This window comes from Perognathus longimembris, chromosome 7, assembly GCF_023159225.1.
Source record: "Perognathus longimembris pacificus isolate PPM17 chromosome 7, ASM2315922v1, whole genome shotgun sequence".
Classification (NCBI taxonomy): domain Eukaryota; kingdom Metazoa; phylum Chordata; class Mammalia; order Rodentia; family Heteromyidae; genus Perognathus; species Perognathus longimembris.
The window spans coordinates 74,459,802-74,479,297 of NC_063167.1; the positions used below are offsets into that span (position 1 = coordinate 74,459,802).

General features: G+C 53.1%; 1 protein-coding gene across 1 annotated transcript; it reads right to left on the reverse strand.

Moving 5' to 3' along the window:
- Positions 1-5,413: 5,413 nt before the first annotated feature.
- On the reverse strand, positions 5,414-10,230 carry Barhl2 (BarH like homeobox 2). Its single transcript, XM_048349972.1, has 3 exons — positions 9,612-10,230; positions 7,567-7,792; positions 5,414-5,726 (listed from the first exon to the last, which is right to left on the reverse strand). Exons 1-3 carry the CDS (start codon positions 10,225-10,227, stop codon positions 5,414-5,416), a joined length of 1,155 nt encoding a protein of 384 aa, XP_048205929.1. The 5' UTR covers positions 10,228-10,230.
- Positions 10,231-19,496: the final 9,266 nt, after the last annotated feature.

The following is a 19,496-nucleotide window of genomic DNA, read 5'->3' on the forward strand; positions in this document are numbered from 1 at the left end:
AAGATTATTTTATTATCTTCACCAGAGAAGAGAAGAAAAGGTTTTTATGTTTCTATTCCCCCCAGAGCCCATCAAGAGTCACACCAGAGGCCAAACACCCAAGCACAGATCCGGAAGGCGTCTGGATTTCTCACCAGGGCAAAAGGGCTGTGCCCCCTTTTCCTTGAAAGGCATTTTTGCTACGGGGTGCAAGAACTCATGGCTGTGGGGCTGGGGGTTGGGGGGGACCAGCAGGGGGTGAGGGGCGAGAACCAGGGCCTGGCCTTCACTGCAGGGCCAAACACTAAATCATTGGGAGTGGAGGAGGAACAGCCACATTCCCAGCTTCTGCCCTACAGAACCAAGTCAGAGGGCGCCGGTGGGGGCGCGGGGTAGGGAGGGGGGCGATCCCATCATCTCCAGAGTGACAAGGCCCTCTTATCGGAAATCAAGTTCCAGCTCCAGCTCAGCACCCACGGTCCTTTTCTTTCAGTAGAGCTCCCCGGGGCGCCCCCTCTGGATGGTGTGGGGCGCTGGGGGTGCCTGAACACTCCCCCACCAGGAAGGGGCCTCGGTGGAGGGCGTTGGGGGTGCCCGGACCCCCACCCATGGGCCTGAGGTGGGGATCCAGCCTCAGGCCCATGCCTCCCACCCGCCCCCCTGGCGCAATCTGCAGCGCAGCCGCGCCCGGGAGCTTCTCCCGGACTTCTGCGCGGTGCGGCAACCGCTTGCGGGGCCCGCGCAGGGAGCGGGCGAGCCCGGGCCATCGGTGACATTTCCGGGGACTTGGCGGCAGTCCGGCGTCGGGGGCTTCTGTGCGGAGACCAGAGGCCAGGCCCCTCCCTAGTCGCTTCCACTGAGGACTTATTTAAATAGGGGGCGGTTTGGAGCGGATCTGTCCCTGAAGCACAGAGCACTACTTACCTCCCCCCTACCCCCGACCCCACCCGAGAGGTTTTGGAGGTTAGGGGTGCGGGTGTTTTGAATTACTTTACCTTCAAATTTTGTTCTTTGGAATGAGACCACGGTTTGGACTTGATGAGGAAACGCCCCGGGGCTCTGGGTGATCACCCAGACACCTCCCCAGTGAGGCCCAACCCCTAACCCACCACACCCTACTCCACCACCAGGCCCGGAGCTGTCTGTGGTGCTGGGAGGGAGAGGCCAAGGAAGTATAACGGGGAAAGAAAGTGAGGACACGATGTGGACCCATCCCGTCTGTCCAAAGTGACAGACACCCCCAAAATTCACCCATCATCTCATCGCCCCAAGATAGCCTGTTTGTCCAATGCAAGAGGCAGTGACACGGCCCTGTGCGAAGCACCAGGGTCCTCAGGCCCCCCAGATTGACCGTTGGACCCAGTCCGGGAAGGGCTCAGCAGAGGTAAAACGGCAGGGGCTCAGGGCCCTGGGCCCTGACAGGCCACCTCCAAGACCGGGGAAAGACACTTAATTGGCATTGGCCAAGGAAGTGAGACTGGACAAAGCCTGAGTGGATGACTCAAAGAACCTGGGGAATTCTTCTGGGGTCCACCTTGAGGTCGGCCACCTCACCCATCTACCCCAACGCTGTAGACTACAGCCAGGGCACCAGGCTGGCCAGCCTCCCACACCAAAGCTTGGCCTTGCACCTGATAATGGCCCATTGGTGAAATTTTTTTAAGTCAGTTGATTTCCATCCCTGCCTGGCTTCACAAAAAAAAAAAAAACACAACAAAAACACATCCACACACACAAGCAGGTCTCTTCCAGCATATTTTTGTAACCACGTGCTTTAGCAAGAACTAAAGTTTTCCCTAGCCCTAGGGAAAGCTTTTCCAAATATTTTTAGAAAGTTAAAAATATAACAAAAACAAACTACTCACGAGCTGCCTGTTTCAAGAGGAGAGGCTTGGGTTTGGCACTCCTGGCAAGGGCTGCTGAGGCAGCGATGGGGGAGAGGAAGGCATGGTTTGAAGGTAAGCAGGTCTGATTCGCAACAGATGAAACTGGCTGTGTTGTTTCCCTTGGTACTGGCTTTCATTTTAAAGGGTTGGGTGAAAAGAAACGGGTGGAGAGTCGTAGACATATTTGCTGGAGGCCCCAAGCCAAACAGTAATGTTACTTTAGAATTCATCAAAAATCACTAGCCGGATTACAAAGGCTGATGCCTAGATGCATAGTTTAACTTCCTCCTTAACACACAACTACAGAGGTTTACTGGGGTTCCTGAGCTGATCTTGGCATGCAGACATGATAGGGGCTTGGGTGGGTTTTTAAGCATCTAAGATAAATTCATTTTTCTGTGGTCTTGTAGGAAGCAAAGAATGCCAGTGAACTGGCTCTGTCGTGACAGACTTTTGCTTAACCAAAGGAGCAAATTGAGCCCAGCCATAGAGTGCTGAAAGTGAGAGCGGGAAAGGGAGTAGAGCCCCCAGGACAGTTATATTGGGGCTGTAACTAACCCCAGAACCCCCATGAGAAAAAGCATGCTAGCATGCTCCTTGCTTCTCAGAAGACTCAGGGTTTCCCACCTAGCCTATTAGACTCCCCCCCACTCCCCCTCCATATTTATCTGGGCCGGCACAGATATTCAGAAGGATCCCTTGTGAGGAAATGAACCAGGTTTTCTTTGTTGTTTTGTTTTTTACTTTTAAGCAGTAGTTCGTGACTCTTGAATACCAGAGGTACACAGCAATGCTGAAGTGAGGGTGAGGGACTCGCTATCCAGCTTTCTTTCTGGGACAACCCTCCTCCCCCACAAATACCAGCATCCAGTTTGCTAATATGTAAAGCAACTACAACTAACCAAAACCCAAATCAATTTAGACCCCCCCCAAAAAAAAAAGATTGCTATGGTTTAGGGGGATGTAAGAAAACATGACTGCAGAGAAAAGGAAAACAGAAGAGCCTGGTGTGTTTAGAATAATTCCTATGAGCTGTGGAGACCTAGCTGTGTGTAGATCTGATGCTTCACTCTGCCTCCACCACCTAGGGAATACAAGGTCAGCCTTGAGAATGAAGCAAAGTCCCCCCACCCCACCCCACCCCCACACAGGGTAACTCACCAGCCCAGGCAGCAAATGGGTGCTGTGGCCTTGCGTGGATTTGCCAGTTTGCTTAGGTATTTTCCCCACCGGACAAAAGGTAGTATTTAGTGCAGATTCATTTGTATGTGTGAACCCTGTACTCTCCCTCCCCCCCCCCACACACACACCCCTTTTGCCCAGAGCTGATCAGGCTCAGCCCTGGGCAGATAGAAGCTATAACTATAGCAAATTCAAGCTTTGCAAAGTACCTTTTTAGGCCTGAGAAAATCATTGGCAACTGTTGGAACTTGATGTTAAAAACCCAACTGCAGCTAAGATGAAACAGGGAGTCTGAAAAATGATGCCCAGACATTGGGCATTCCCTACTGGCCCCAATGGCACCCAGTTTCTAAGTCCAGCCCAACTAAGTTTCTCCCAAGTCAGCAGGCCAAAAGAAAAGAAAAGAAAAAAGAGCATAGCCAGTCCAGACCCTTTTGTTAGGATCAAAGAAGACTAAGACTATTTTTTTAACCAAATTGAGGAGCTGAAGAAAAATCTGCAAACCACCCCCTAATTAGCTAAGGTTTGATCAAGGTGCCAGAGGCGATTTGCTCCAGGATCCCATCTTTTTCTTTCTATCTTCCTTCCCACTCCTCAGCTTACATCCCCACAACACTCCACATTTGAACATTTTTAACTCTACTCAGGTTCAAGCCTCTGGGCAAGTCTGAGGAGAGGTCTGGATGTGTTTCAGCTGAACTAGGACAAGCTTGAGGATGGGGGTGGGGGGGAGAGAACTCTGGAGAATCTCCTGGCATAATGGCCTGGGTGCTGGAGAGAACAGCTCAGTAATTGTAAGGTTATTTGGTTTTCCTTTGCTGTCCTGAGTGCCAGTCGGCCTGGCCCCAGTCACTGGACCTGGAAGCCAAGTCCTGGTGGGGTAACTTTGAGCAGAGAGAGAGAGAGAGAGAGAGAGAGAGAGAGAGAGAGAGAGAGAGAAAGAGAGAGAGAGAGAGCAGGCAAAGATCCACCCTCTGGAAAGGGTCTCTCTTTGAGGGGGTCTTTCTGGAGGACAGATGAAAAGCTTGGTACTCTGGGAACCGGAGTCTGCCTTTGCCTTCATTCCCACTCCAGACATCCTAGCGCAGCGCAGGGATGCAGGGAAGTCGTTAGGATGCGAGGCTGGGCGTGGGGCTCGGCGTGGGGCTGGGGACCGAGAAGGCCGGGATCAAAGCTGAGGCAAGGCTTGGTGAGCCGGCCTCTGCGTCCCCGGGGGCGTCCTAATTGCTCGCCCAGGCCGCGTCCCCGCTCCCAGTCTGTCTGGCCCTGCGGGCGCCCAAGCCGCAGGCTGCCCAACAGCTGCCAGGCCCCAGGAGCGCCCGGGACCCCTGCAGTCCCCGCAAGACCCCTAGGAGATGGGGAAGGGAGGTGCAGACCGAGATCCAGGCCCGGGAGCTAAGCTGGGGCCTTTCGGCAGGCAGGGACAGCCGGGGACGTGGCCGCTGCCCACTAGCCTGGGCCATCCTGAAACCATCCACCTAAAAGGAAAGACAGCAGCTCGAAAGAGGCCAGCGTGACAAACAGACCTGTTTTCACACCGGCCAACCCGGCGTCCTTAACAGATTGGACACATTTCTAATATTCTAGAAGGGCTTTTTTTTTTCCTTTCCTTAAACCAGTCGCATCTTTCCCCGCTGCACATTCTGCTTTTCAGTAAAATTAGCTCCCTGGAATTTCATCACTTGTTAAAAAAAGATAAACTTTATTTTTTGTCATTTTCAATCACAAAAAAATCTATACTTTTCGTCTAAGCATTTATTTTGTACGGAATCAAAAAAAAAGACATGAAAAGAAAAAAATCATGTTTTTACTAACGTATATAAGTGACTCTTTTTTTGGACAACATATAATAAATATGATATATCACTTATCACTCAGTCTTTTCAAATGTACTTTTTTTTTTTCATATTATGGAGCATGCCACTTTTCCAAAAGAAAAAAAGCTCATGAGAAATCAGTGCAAAGTCCTCGTCACCCTCGCTTTTTCTCCGGGGCAGACCAAAGTCCACAAGCCCCTGAGCCTGAGGGTGAAGTCGAGGCCAGGGTCTCGCCCCCGGGGTTCCTCTCCCGCCCTCCCCCCTCCCCCCTCCTGCTTGTCCCTAAAGTCGGTTCCGTTTCGTGAAAAAACTTGCGGCTTGGATTTTGGTGGATGTTTTCACTTACTGGCTGAACTTTGAGTCACACGGCTGTGAGGGTGGGGGTGGAGAAGAGAGGGCGCTGGCTCCTCTTTGGGAACCCCCGGCTCACGGATCGGGTGAGCGTCTTCTCCTCTCTAAACTCCGAGAAGCTTGGTGACCTGGTGCGGGGAGAGGTCGGGACCGGGACCCGGCCGGGATGCGCGCCGGCCTGCCTTCCCCGCCGCGTCTTCACCGGGGGTGCGGGGTGCCCGGGATGGGGTTGGGCAGAGGGTTGAGGCCGGGCTGGCCACCGGGCCCCAGCCCGTGGATGAGCACGCGGGGCACCAGCGGCCGCTGCAGTTGCGGGTGGGGCGCGGGCGGAGTCCGGTACATGCTGCTGTACACGGCCGCGGCCGCCGCGGCCGCCGTGGCGCTGTCCATGCTGCCCAGCAGGCTGGGGTGGTAGAAATAGGGCGAAGGAAACATCCGCTGCAGCGCCGAGTAGTTGCCGGCCTCGGCCAGCAGCTCCAGGCCCACCGCCGTCTGCCGCTTCCACTTGGTCCTGAAAAAGAGCGAGCGGGCGGCGGGGCGCGCCCGGCGGCTGTGGGCACCGTCCCCGCGCAAGGTCCGGGCGCCGGGGCCAGGCACCCCGCGGGCCCTTTCTCCCCACACCCTCGCCCCTCTGGTCCTCCTTCACCCCTAACAGAATTCTGGGGCCCTGGGATGCCACGGCCCTCTCCCGATGACCCCAACCCCAAGGCACTTTCCCAGTGAATCCTACGGGCCGCCGAAATCCAACAGGCTCCGCCGCCTGCTCCAGATCTTCCGATCTGCTGCCCCCCACACGCGCCCATCCTAGTCTGGCCACTTCCTGAAACTTTTCTGGAGGGCAAAGAAGACCCCTTTCCACGAATGAGTGGTCTTTCTCGCTCCTCTTCTTAATCCTCCCACTCTGTGGCCCTCCAGCCACCCCAAAGTATCAGCTCTGCATGGGCTCCTCTTCCCCTCCCCGTCACAACTAAACAAAGAGTAACAGAGACCCCAGCCCCTGGACCCCAGCCCCTCACCGTACCCCCCTCCCAAGGACTACAGTGATAAATCACCGGTTACCGATCCTTAGAGCAGGTCAGGGGGCTTGGGGCAAGGAGGGTAACAAGATTTTAAAAAACAAATTCGTTTGAGAGAGGGCTCCCCCAAGGGAACAGAACCTCCTGATTATTCTGGGTTTCAAGATATTTCCTCCTCGGGGAGAAAGTAATAATTAAAACCTGTGATCTGTTCCTTCTTAGTCTCCTCCCTCCCCCTACCGCACCCCGCTAGGAAGGAGAGGGGAGCAGGCGGTTGGTTACTGAAGGAAAGCAGGGCTGGTGGGCCTTACCCAGCAGCTCCAGCCAAATTAATAAACATGTCGCCCATTTTAAATTGCCTCCAAATGACACTAATGTTTTCCGACAGAATTAGGGTGGCTGAAACCGTATGTAATGAGACAGAAAATTATGGTAAAGATGACAACTGGATAGGCATTTCCAACCGCACTTATGGACGATTAGAACACAAACGAGAGAAAAGGAGGGGGAGAGAAAAACTGAGAGTAGGGAGATGAGGATTAGGCGTGGAAAGACAGCTTAACCTCGCCTCAGATCACCTCAGATCGCCCAGCACTGGCCCTATACTTCATGGCCCTGCAAGAAAGGCCAGCTGCTTTCTTAATTTCTAAACAAGAGGCGTGGGGTAGGCTTGTCAGCAGAGGCAGCTAATGCAAGGGAACCCCCCCCCCCCTTCAGTCTGGATACTTGGCCAGCTGCCCGATTTTCCAGCCTGGGGCTGCCGACCCTACTCTAACCCAGCTGAGCTTTACTAATCTCTAAGGCCATGATGACCAAGGCTCAGACCCCTAGCTTCAAATTCCCAACAGCTTCAAATTTAAGCCTAGGCTGGTGGGACAGCTCTGTGAGGATCACAATCTTGGGCCTCATTGCTGGCTTACACACATTTGAAACCAGCCTAGGGCAAGTCCAGAGTAACACACGCAGACACACACACAGACACACACGCACACTCAAAGGCTCTCTGGGCTTGAGTGTCAGCTGCACAGATGTCTCAATTTGAGAAGATGTGGTTTGATTGATTTGGGGGAAAAATGGGTGGAGGGGGGCAATTCCAACAGCTCAGGTTTCAGAGGGAAAGTAGCACCTGTTAAAATATTGACAAGTGCCCACCTCTCTGTCCCTCTCACCTTGGAGGTGTGGCTAATGTCAGCCCTAGCCTGGAAAGCACCCAAGTGTCCACTGTGGCATTCTGTGGTCCCTAGAGTCTTTAGAGGCCAGAGGAGAAGAAGATATTGCTGGTGGTCATGACCCAAGTAGCAGATGCCTCTGTTCCCCCCACACAGCCTTCCTTACCTGCGGTTCTGGTACCAAGTCTTTACTTGGGTGTCCGTGAGATTGAGCGCTGCTGCTAAATCCATGCGGTCTTGGACGCTCAGGTACTTCTGCCGTTCAAAGCTACGCTCCAATTGATTGAGCTGGTGATCGGAGAAGGCTGTCCTAGCTTTTCGGGGCTTCTTGGCTCTCACCGGTGGACTCTCTCGGCTGCTACTGATCTCTCGGTCTCCTTCCTCCTTTGTTCCTAGGAGAGAAACCAAGTTGTGTAACTTGCCCCGAAATGGAAACAGGTGGGGTATCCTCCGGGCACACACTCCTACATTCCCAGGACACCCACTCATCTTGGGACACTGCTTCCCCTACACACACACACACACACACACACACACACACACACACACACACACATCTTGGGGCCTCAGTCAGCATGGAGGAAGAAGACTGTTTTCTGGTTGGGGAGTTGAGAGCTTGTACTGTGCTCCAAAAAAAGGGTTCTAAAAGGCTGTACGATCTTCTGATGGTTGGATGTTAAAAGTTTAAAAAAAAAAAAGAATTTCAATAAAAGCCTCTTTTGTCCTGGTTTGGATGAGACATTCTCTTTTCCGTGTTTTCACTAAGGACAAATATTTTGATTTGCTACTTTTCAAAGTCATTCTGTTATTTTTTTCAGGAGGAGACATTTTTCTCGTTTTATTTCCCCCTCCTCATCTTCTTACATGTTAGGCATTTGTTTCTCAGATGCACTTGGGGAATGTTAGAATCAAGCTTTCTGCAGTCGCCTGCACTGGGTCTTTGAAAGCTTCACAGAGATGGTGTCACCAGGTAAAGGCTGGTGGTGGTGAGCTCAAAATCAGCCCGTCCAGGTGACAGCGTGCAGATTTCCGGATTCTATTTGTCAACTTTGGTTTTTTACTGAAATGCCTGGAAATCGATATGTCAATCCCTCTCTGTTTGTACCCGTTTGTGCAGCGCTCCTTGATCTTCCCTGCAGGAAGAACAATAATCTCTCTAATTGACCCACTGGGGAGGTTGGTGCACGAAAAATCGCCAGCCCAGACCGTACATCTGTTTTGGGCACTATTATGCTAATGCTATAATAGTAAAACGGGAGCCAATATCCTACTTTCGAGACACTACATATCTTTACCAAAGAATGAAATAATAATAAGTAGTAGTAGTAACTTATCAGTGAATTTTTTAAATGTGCCCCCCTGGAATTAAAAAAAAAACTCTTTTATGATGCAAAGACCAGAACCTTTATGAAATTACCTGAGAGGAAAATGGGGGGAAAGGGAGCCTGTAGGATTATTTCTGTGGCCACCTTCAAGTTTTACAAAAGCAGATAAATCCTGCTCCTTAAATTTTTATTTTTATTAATGCTACTCCCTCTTATTTTTAAGGATCCAAAAATTTACTAATATACTGAAATTTTATTTGGGCTCTTCAGCAAAATGAGTGTTTTATTTTAAACTGATCATATTCTTTTACTTCTCCATACTAATCATTATCTTTTTTAAAAAAATGCTTAGTTAATCAGCGTGGAATTTTTTCCTTCGTGAAATGGAACAATTCCTGAGATGGTGTTTGAAAACTATGGAGGGGGCATCATCTGCATAAATACCGATCTGGTTGTGCTCACACCCCCAGGCACTGGGCGCTAAGCAGATTCTTTTTCCCACCTCCCCTTCCATTTCCCATACCGAGGTTTCGGCTAGGAAAAAAACAAAAACAAGAGAAAGTATTTCCCATCAGATCTCCTAGCTACCACCTTCAGCCTCCCAATACATTAAAATTATGTAAAACAAAGAAAGGGGCCGGCTGGCGTGAAGGTAGCGGAGTGGAAAGGCAACAATACACAGAACTTGGGCTGCACCGCTAAACCGCGCGCCCAGGCCTCTGTCGGATTTGCTCACTTCGGGAAGATCCTGGAATAAATCTCCTCTCTGGAGACTGACTGCGGGGAGAAGGGAGCCGATGGGGTAAGAAGGAGAAGCCGGACCGCAGGCGGGCAGCACGGCAGGCGCACTGGCAGACGAGCGAGCGGGCAGAGTGGTGCGACTCACCGTGGCATTTGATGTCGCCCTGGGCTTCCTCCCGCTTGTCCAGCTTGGTTTTGCTGTCCTCCTGCTCCAGCTTGGGCCTGAAGCTGTCGTGCGCCGCGTGGTTCTCCTGCTTCGGGGTGTGGTGCGGAGAGGACACGCTGGTGCTGTAGGGCGCACATGCAGCCAGAGGTTTGCTGTCTCCCAAAATGTCCTTGATTAAAAAGGAAGAGGTGGAAGTCCTGGGGGCCGAGGCGGCCGAGCCCAGCTGCTGTCCGGCCGGCTGGGGCGGCGGCGGCGGCGGCTGGTGTTGGGGCGAAGGCTGCAAACTTTGCGTCGGGGCCGAGGCTGCAGGCGGCGGCGGCTGGCTGTGATGGAGATGGTGGTGGTGGTGCTGGGGCCCGTCTGTTACCAGATGAGATTCCGGGGACTCCATGGTGACCGAGATGGGAGAAGAAGGCGCCGTCCCTACGGTATCGATCTCCGAGCAAGGGGATGGGGTAGCCTGACTCCTAAAATCCGTGGTGGTCCTGGCCTCACCGAGCGGGCGGAAATCTCCGTTCATCATGCCGGGGCTGCCCGAACTGGCACTGGACAAAATCGTGTCTATTCCAAAACTCGACCCGCTGGTCCCTTCCATTGTTGTCACTTCTACATGAGGTCCAACGCCTCTCGCCGGTCCGCAGCCGCCCGGGTTAAGCAAAAGGAAGCAATCGGTCGCAAAACAAAATAAGCACTCAACAAGGTTGACGCTGCTTTAAAAAAAAAAAAAAAGCGGGGCGGGAAATGGAGGCGAGGTGATCGGGAGGTGGCAATCGGTGGACACTTTGGACACAACTTTCTTTTTTCTTTCTCCCCTTATGCAAAACGTTGGGGTCGGGAGAAAGGAAGATCGGAGGAGAAAGTCACCAAACACAAGGGGAATGGAGGGAAGCCGGGCCGTGCGCTCCGCCGGGCCACCGCGCACGTGGGGCGGCGGTGGCGGCGCAGGGGACCCGGGCGCAGGTGCCCACGGCAGGGGGCGACCCCGCCGTTGCCGCCACCGCCGCCGGGGTCCGCCCGCACGCTGGCAGCGCCACCGGGGTCCTCCCGCAACCTGGCACTGCGGCGGCGGCGGACGCGGCGAGCGCGAAGCCGGGTGGCCGTGCGCCCTCGGAGGTGGCCGCGGCTCCCGACCCTGACGCCCCGGCCCCGACTTTCTGAACTTTCTGGGAAAGTTGTGGCGCAGACCCCGCCGCGGTGGCCGGGACGACCCGAGAAGGAGGAGGAAGAAGGAGGAGGAGGAGAAAGAGAAGGAAGGGAAGGCGCTGGCACCAGCGGAGCAGACGGCGGAGACGCGGCGCCCAGCGACTCCCGCCGCTGCCGGGCGCATTCCCTTGTAATCCGGCCGCTCGCGGGCGGCGCCGACCCCCCTCCCGTGACGTCACGGCCGCGGCCGCCGCGCCCCCGCCACCCGGGCCGCGCGCCGGGCCCCGCGCCCCCATTGGTCGCACCCGCGCCAGCCGGCGACGCCGACGTGCCAGGAGCCAATGGGCGCCCGGCTCGCCAGCCCGTCGGCTGGCGTGTCTCGAGCCCTGCTGCTCTTTTGAGAACCCGCGCAGCCACCGCCGGCCGCCCCAAGCCGAGACCCTAGTCTGGTGGCCCTGGTGGAACCCACGATCACGAGTGAGGGGCAGAGGGAGAAGGGAGCAGGACAGGGGGCGCTGGCGGAGGCAAACCGCGGGGCAAAAAGGCAAGGCCGGGGCAACCGTTTGCCCTTTTTCTGAAGTCAGGTGGACCGGACGCGAGGGGTGAAGGGGCTAGACAGACTCCCCGCAGCGTCTCCAAACACACGCGCGCGCACAGTCCCGAGACACTAAGGGCCGAGGAAGGGACCTGGGGGGCCCCTCGTTCCCCGGGAAAGTGAGGGACTCTGGGAGCCCGAGCCTGGCCCAGGCAGACTCTGAGCTCCGCGTCCGGGCTAGGCCCAGGCAGCTCCCAGATCCGTGTCCACAGCCCGGCGTGACCCCCCCCCCCAAACCCGGGCCCCAAGCCTGGCCTCCAATCAAAGGACGCCTGGCCAAAAACCTTCTCTCGACGCGGGACAACAGTCCACTGTCCTTCTCTGATGGCCGGAACAGCTAGGTCCACGGAGGGTTTAGGACCCGAGGGGTCGAGTCCAGAACCTGTGTCCTCCCCCTCCCGCTGGCCGCCCCCCCCCCCATGCCGGGCCCGCGCGTTGGGAAAGGAAAACGGTCACCGTGCATCCATTTGGGACCCGGAGCGATACGGTGACGCCTCGGCGCAGGGCATCAAATCAAATTATTTTCTTTAGGACGTCTCCAACCTGTCTCTTGTTGAATGTCAGAGTAATGGGAAGTGCCAGTGACAAGACGGCGTATTACTCCTGATTAAGTGCCGTGTCAACCTAATTAGCAGAGTAATTATAAGGTGCTAATGAATGATTCAAAGTTCTTTGAGTTACATTTTACTCCAAATTACCATTTTAAGAACCCTATGAATCTGCGTGGTTGGCGTCGCTTCCGTGACTAGGGAGTGCAGAACGGTGTGAGAGAAATGGCCCTTCCTCTCTCCCAGGGCTGGGCAGACAATCTGAGGTGTAAATGTGTTTCTGTAGATCTCTTTCTGGGGTACCGCTTTTTCCCCCCTATGGAGAGGTGTGGGAAGTTCCCTCCTACTAGATGTTGGTTCGGAATCGTTGTGTGAGCCCCAAGTCTGGAAAGGGTAGGTGGGATACATGTCCCACTTTCGTTTTCTTGGGGGGAAATGGAGACACTTGACCCCGAATGCCCGCGCTATTTTGAAGGGGTGTTGAGGGTTGTTTTTTTTCTTTCATCTTGGAGCATTGCCCCCCCCCACGTTTCCCCCCAGTATGTTGAGAACAGCAGAAAGAGGAGGGACGGACTAGGCCACCATTTGTACGTCCGATCCGCTCTCGCTTTTCGCAGGCGATGGGGAGTTTGGCGGAGAAGCTCGCGTTGGTGAGCGTGCGTCGCGGGCGTGCTCCCCGCAGAGGCCGGCGCCCGCCGGCCTGGAGGCTCCGGAGAATCCCCGGGAATGTGTAGACGGGCCGGGCCTGTTGAGCCAGGCCAGCCTTGGACGGATGACGCGAAGCGCCTGGACGAAGGCGGCATCGGGGTTGCAGTCGTAGCCTCCTTCAGCTCTGGAGCTGCACACTGGCCCCGCAGACCCTTTACGAGAGCTTTCGGGCCTGTCTTCGGCCTTCTGGCCCGGAGATATGCAACCAGCAGCCGGGGTCCGGCGTAGGCTTCAAGGCCCTGTGGGCCAGGCCCCACGAAGCCTACTCTGGGGATCTAGGCATCCGGAGCCCCAGGCACAATTGACCACCGCGGGAAGGGACTGCGAGCGAACGCTAGCTACCCCTACTCCCCTCTCCCAAGATCGATTTGGGTTCTGCCCAAGCTGACATCACCCACCAACTTCCCAAAGGAGTTGAGTTTACTCCTCGTCCGGGTGGGGGGGGGGGGGGCTCCGCCTAGCACTCCCCTCGCTGCAGGATTCAGGGTAGGAAGTGGAAAGGGAGAGAAGACAAATTTAAAAATCCAGATCTGACGGCACTGCACAAATCAATTATTCTCGACCTTGATAAATAATTCATTTAAGCCTGTTTTTGTTTTGTTCCGACGCCTAAAATGACTCAAGAGCTGAAAAGGCTGATCGCACAGCTTGTGTTGGGAGGTTCGACAGGGGGCTTTGCTTGGAATAATTCACAACTGGCAGGGGAGATGGTGGAAAGATGACCTACGAAATCTGAAAGGGAAAGGGAAGGTCCAAGCGTTGGGGGAGGGGAAGGCGAGGTGGGAAAACTCCAAACCAATCCGGAACTCAGTGGGCCTCACCTTATAAATCTTTCAGATCCTATTTTCTTGAAGAAAAAGAGAATCTATTCTTGGACATTTCTTCTATACTAGCTGGAGGAGCGAAGGAAAACTACAACCTTGACCTTTGCCAAGAGTCCTCTGTTTAGGTCCCCCCCAGACAGGAAATGACCCTAAGAATCTAAAGAGGAAATCAAACACCAGATCACCAACTTCACAAGAACAGAATCCTTGGGGCTAAGGCTTAAACTTTCCTCCCTCCTTTTTCTTTTTCTCCAGACACACTCCTCTTTTGCTATTATTTTTCCAGAAAGAATCTATAAATTGCGTGTCAAAACGTCGCCTTTTGTAGTAAGAAAAGCATAATTTACTGTTCGTTTTTTAAAAAAATAATTCAGAAAAATATTTTCAAGTGAACGAATATACATTTACTGAATTAATCTCAGATTTCCCTCCATTTGAGTTTTAAATACAAGAAAATAGTGTCATTGGACTGAATTTTTAAATGATTGCTTACTTCCAGGTTCTCGTTTCTTCTTTTTTTAATTTTTAAATAGGGTAAGGATTCTTTCATTTTTCAAAGACTTTGGAACGGTTTTCGTAGAAAGTCATTACTTTCCAATTTTTTTCCTGGCTCTGAAAGATACATCTAGTACCAATCAACACCAAAGATTCTCTTTTTTTCTACCACAGCGACTGATTCAAGCACAAATTTTAACAAGTTTTGTATATTAGTACATCTCCCACCACCCACTTCACTACCTAGACTTGGAATTCCTTTAAACTGGATGATCAGACAAAAAAAAACTTAACTTTGGAGAATTTTGTCCACACACCAATCCTGATGAACTTGAAGCTGTTGTTTCCATCAGATTTAATTTGAATGTTTGTAAGGAGCCGCCAGATGACAACTGTATGCACTGGCGGGAGTGAGACGCAAAGGCCCTGCCTTCCGCTAGGCGGCGCCAAGAATTCCAAGCGGAAGGATCTGGCTATTGTTTCTTTCTATGAAAGATGCAAGAGAACACAAATAAACTCCCCATGCTCTAAGCCTGACTCCCTGAAGATTGTTTGACCTCTCGCTATTTCAAGTTTTCTTTTTCCCTTACTTTTTAGTCTACTAATGTCTATCCAGTGCACATATACATATATATACATACATATATACATTCATATATGTGTAATTAGGAAAACACTATACCATAGAGAAAAAAAATCATAAAAACACCGAAATAGAGTCCCTTCCTTCATTAGACTGAAACAAGAGAGTGGAAATTGGGAGCAGAGAGAGAATGGTAAAAAAAAATAAAATAAAAATAAAAACAAGACTATAAGGTGAAAGAAACCATTCTAATGCCAGACTCATGCATGTAATCCTAGCTACCCAGGAGGGCTGAGATCTGAGAATCTCAAAGCCAGCCAAAGAAGTAAAGCCCACGAGCTTCTTTTAAAAAAAAAACTGAACTGGAGCTGTAGCTCCAATGGTAGAGTGCTAGCCTTGAGAAGAAAAAAAAAACCTCAGGGACAGCACCCAGGCCCAGAGTTCAAAGCCCAGGACTGGCACAAGAAATTAAAATGACAATCCATGTAATTGCTACATTTTTGAAGGGACCAAAGTGTTGAAAAATTGTTCCAGGTGTCATAACAAAATTTGCAAGGGTTACTGCACCTCCAAAACTTGAAAAAGAAGCAGTTTAGAAGGGACTTGCAGAAGACCGCTCTCAGTTCATGATGTACAGATAGACAGGAAGGCAAGCGATGTGGAGGGAGAAAGGAATGCTTGAGGACAGTTTTCATCCTATTTGCCATTTCCTTGGGCGAGGCATGTGACCTTTCTGAGCACCAAGTTCCAATTATTTCTAGCTGTGGGGACACTCATTAGCAATTATGTTTTACTTCTTCCTTTCCTTGTTTGTATTGTCCATTTACTCAATCAATAGACATGACTTCATATGTAATCCGTGCCAGGTGCTGGAAGAATGGGGCACTAGCCTCAGAGAGTTGACTGGGGTTTGAGTGTTCCTAAAGGAAATGAAATGTGTCTTGGAGACAAACGAAAGGGATGCATTGCAAGTAATGGAATGTATGGTAACTAAGGGAGATAATGATGCCAAAGGGCTGGGCTATAATCTATAGGTATGTCTTGGTTGTAGGAATCTCATCTGAGTGCAGCCAGAGAGACCAAGTGTTCTTGGACCACGTTGGTTAGAAAAGGAGTGAGATGCACCTGTTCACAGGCATGAGCAGCAGAATGTACAGCAGGACACCGTCTTGGATTTCCCTCTAGAACATGATCCACACCCTCCCCCACCAGAACTCTATCTTTTCTTTGCATCTTCCTGCTTTTTCTTTTCTTTCTAGAAACCCAAGGAAAGTAGGTGATCTTAACATGCCTAGGGGAAACGATCACTTCCAACCCAGGGGTGAAGAAAGACCCTGTGAGGAGGTAGAGGCCACTCTAAATTGAACCACTGTCCTTCGAAGGGGCAGTTCTTGGAGAAATTCACAAGTCATCTTGTGACACCACTTCATCATATGGGAAAAAATAAAAACAAAAAAATAAAGATCTATGGAGCCTCAAGAAGGCAGAAGATAGATTCCTCTATCAACTCTTGAGGTTGAAAGGGACTGGGCGGCGGCTGTGCAGGAGGAAAGCCCCAGACCGCTGAGCAAAGATGCCAATCAGAGGGGTGGGATGGGGGGGGGATTCATTTACGATGTTAATTAACAAGCGACTAATTAAAACGGCACTTTGAGCGCTAATCAATCGCCTTATTAAGTTAGAGCCATCACTGGAACAAATTGAATGCTCCCCGCCCCGTCTCCAGCTGGAATCCCAGAGAGCGCGGCGGGTGGGGGACCCGAGCTGCTCCGGGAGCCTCGGCGGCCTCCAGAATTCTCCACATCCTAGGCTCACACCGCAGAACTGCTTGCCTTTGGCCCGGGAAGGGGACTGGACCAGTGTCGTGGAGGCCACTTGTAGTCCAAACGCACCCACTTGGGAGTAAGAACAAAGCGTTCAGCTCCATGAGCACCGCCTTAGCCCGGGAGGATGCGCTGGTTAAAGGCGCGGAGCCTCTTCTGGGGTCGGTGGCCGGAGGAAGCAGCTCGGCTCGAAAGGGGGCGCCCTCGAGCCGGGATCTGCATTCTCCCCCTCCCCGCACCCCCATTTCCACGGGCAGACTGACCTCTACATCTTGATAACTCCTGGGCCCAGCAAAGACGCCCGGCCAGCCAAGCCCCCCTCGCTGTTTTTTTCTGGGGGGGGGGGGGAGCATAAAAGTGGAAAGAGAAGGGGGAGCCTGTTTGGTCTTCTGGGACACGTCTAACACACCCGACACCACATGCCTGCCTCCCCTCCCCTCACCCGCAGCTAATTCTCGCTTCCCTACGGCCCAGGCCCTCCAGCCTTTAAGAGAAGGAGAATTGCCAGTCCTTATTTTGAAGGAACCTTCGGCCTCCCTTAATTGTTTAATGCCTGCTTTTCACCAAATTCCCCAGGGAGATGCATTTGGCCCTGGGAGGGGCTGCGGATTTCCATGCTAATTAAGGGAGTCCAGCCCCGCTCACTTCCACCTGCCCGCAGCCCCGGCTACAGCTGCGCGCGCGCCCTGCTGCCCAGGGCAACTTTCCTGGGGTGTGCCGTACCAAGTGCAGTTAAAGGAAGACCTCAGTGGACTCGCGTCTGATTGGATTGGATTTGATTCTTTTTTTTTTTTTTCTTTCTGGGAGAGAAAACTATTGGAAGGTGGCATGGTGGGCGATGTGTGTGTGACACGGCCCAAGTTGTGAATTGTGCGCGCGCGCGTGCGCACCTGAGATGACCCACACGTGTCCTTAGCTGGCCTGTGGATTCACCTTTCGCCTCTGGTTGTAGATCGCAGCGTGCTTGGGGTGTCCTGGGAGAACCGAAGGAACGGCTCCCACGTGCAAAGCTCAAAGGCATTAATATTTTCATCATTTTATCATTATTCAATATAATAATATTTGCTCGGTTAGCGGCACTAATTAGGCCACATTAAAACCGTAGCGTCTCCCTAATGGTGGGTAATGTGCCCACACTCAGGTTTTTCTCTCTGAGGATGGGCGGCTGCTGGCTGGCAGGGGAGGGGACAGGCAAGCAGCGGGCTGGCTGAGGGCGTGACGCTCCCCGCACACGCACACACTCGCACACGCCCTGCTGGGTGTTTGCGGGTGAAATATCAGCGTCCGCGCGGTCGATGCGCAGGCGGCCGCGCGCCCAGCACCCCGCAGCCTCCTCCAGCGCCCGGGGCCGAGGCTTTGAACTCTTCCCATTGATTTCGCTTCCCTTCCCCCTCCCGCGTGGGTGCCTGCCATTGGCCAGGTTGGTGAGGTTGGTGAGGACCGGAGTGAAAGAATGGCAATATCCTTCACCCGAGTCCCTGGGCCGAGAACTGCAGGCACTGCGTCCAGACTCGGTACTTTGGGGAGCACCCCACCCCCACCCCAGTGGAGGTGCAGATCCCGGCTCGACTAGAGTCGCTGGTAAGAGCGGCGGAGAAGCAGCCCCCGCAGTGGGGCCCCGCACCCTGGAGCCCCGGCAACGTCCTGGGCCAGGTAGAGGTGAAGCCGAGCGAGTGCCCCTCCCCCCGCCCCGATCGCGGCGACTCTTCAACTTAGCCGCGGCGTGCGCCGCCGGGGAGGTGTGCCTAGTGGGCCCGGGGGCTGAAGGGAGGTGTGAGGGTGGAGGGGTGCGTCCAGATCGGGGCGGGGGAGCTCAGAACTCACCCGCCATCTAACCGTCTGAACATCCCTCGATTAAAAGCTGCTGCGTGACATAGACACGGAGTCACCAGCCTCCGCCTTTAACCCAGGCGAGAACCGCGGTGCCACTGAGTCACGGCGCTACGGGCGCGCGCCCACCACCCCGCTTTTTCAGCTACAGTTGGGAAGCCCAAGTGAGGCCGGCTGCTCGGGCCTCCTGCTCCGCGTCTTCGGAACCCCAGCGGTCCAATTCCTGCCCCTCCACTTCCCCTAAAGAAGTAAACTTTCCCCTCCCCTCCCCCACAATCCGGTCCTTAAGAGCTTTTTTTATCTCTCTCTCTCTCTCTCTCTCTCTCTCTCTCTCTCTCTCTCTCTCTCTCTCTCTCTCTCTCTCTCTCTCTTTTGTCAGATTCCCGCTCCCCATCCGTCTGAGTACACGGTCAGAACTGCTCAGAGAGCAGTAAGCACATTGATTTCCGCGTGTTCTGTCCACAGACAGGCCCTGACAAGGTTGTTAGAACAATCGGAGAGGTCTATACAATCACTTAATTACCAAAACTGTCAGTCAGGCGGGACGCGGGGCTGCAGCCCGGCATTCCAGCACCCGGCTTCGCTCCTGATTGATCGGTGCTGATAGCATCGCAAAAATAATTACGGCGAATTTTCTGATGTGTGATTTTTTTTTTTTATCCCAAGTTCATGCTTCAGAGAGGTAATCGCAGGCTGAGAAGGGTCAGTGCCATTTCGGATTACCTGGAGTCCGCCCGAAAGGGTAAAATGGAAAGGGGGGAGGACTCTGAGGGAGAAAATAAAAGATGGGGGGGGGAAGGATTGCAAATAGGGGGTGGGAAAAGAAAGAATAGGCGAGTTATGGATTGCTGGAAGGACTGCAAGCCATTCGTCAAACTGCAAGAGATTTCCTTCCGTGCCAGCATATGGCAGATTGATTTTGTCCAACGTCTGTTTAGCCATATTTAAAATGATCCAGCGGTTATTACTGCGATTGGCTTAGCCACTGACAGGCAGTTGTAGGCGCAGGGAATATAGATCCTGTTTACCGGAGACGAGTTCGTAACTGCTGTCAAATACAGTTAAGTAAATATCATTAGGAAAGAGCTCTGTTAAAAGAAATGCCAATCCAATAAATATGCTTTTCCTCCCCGCCCTCACAAGGCTGCCTGCACTTCCTCCAGAGCTTTCTTCTTCTTGCTCCTTTGCAGCGGGGGTCAGACGTCCGGGGCAGGCGCTTGACTCTCGACGCCCTCCGGGTCCCAACCTACTGCAGCCGGCGCCAGGCCCCCGGGGCGGGGAGGATCCGCTGGCCAGGTAAGCGCAGAGACGCTTA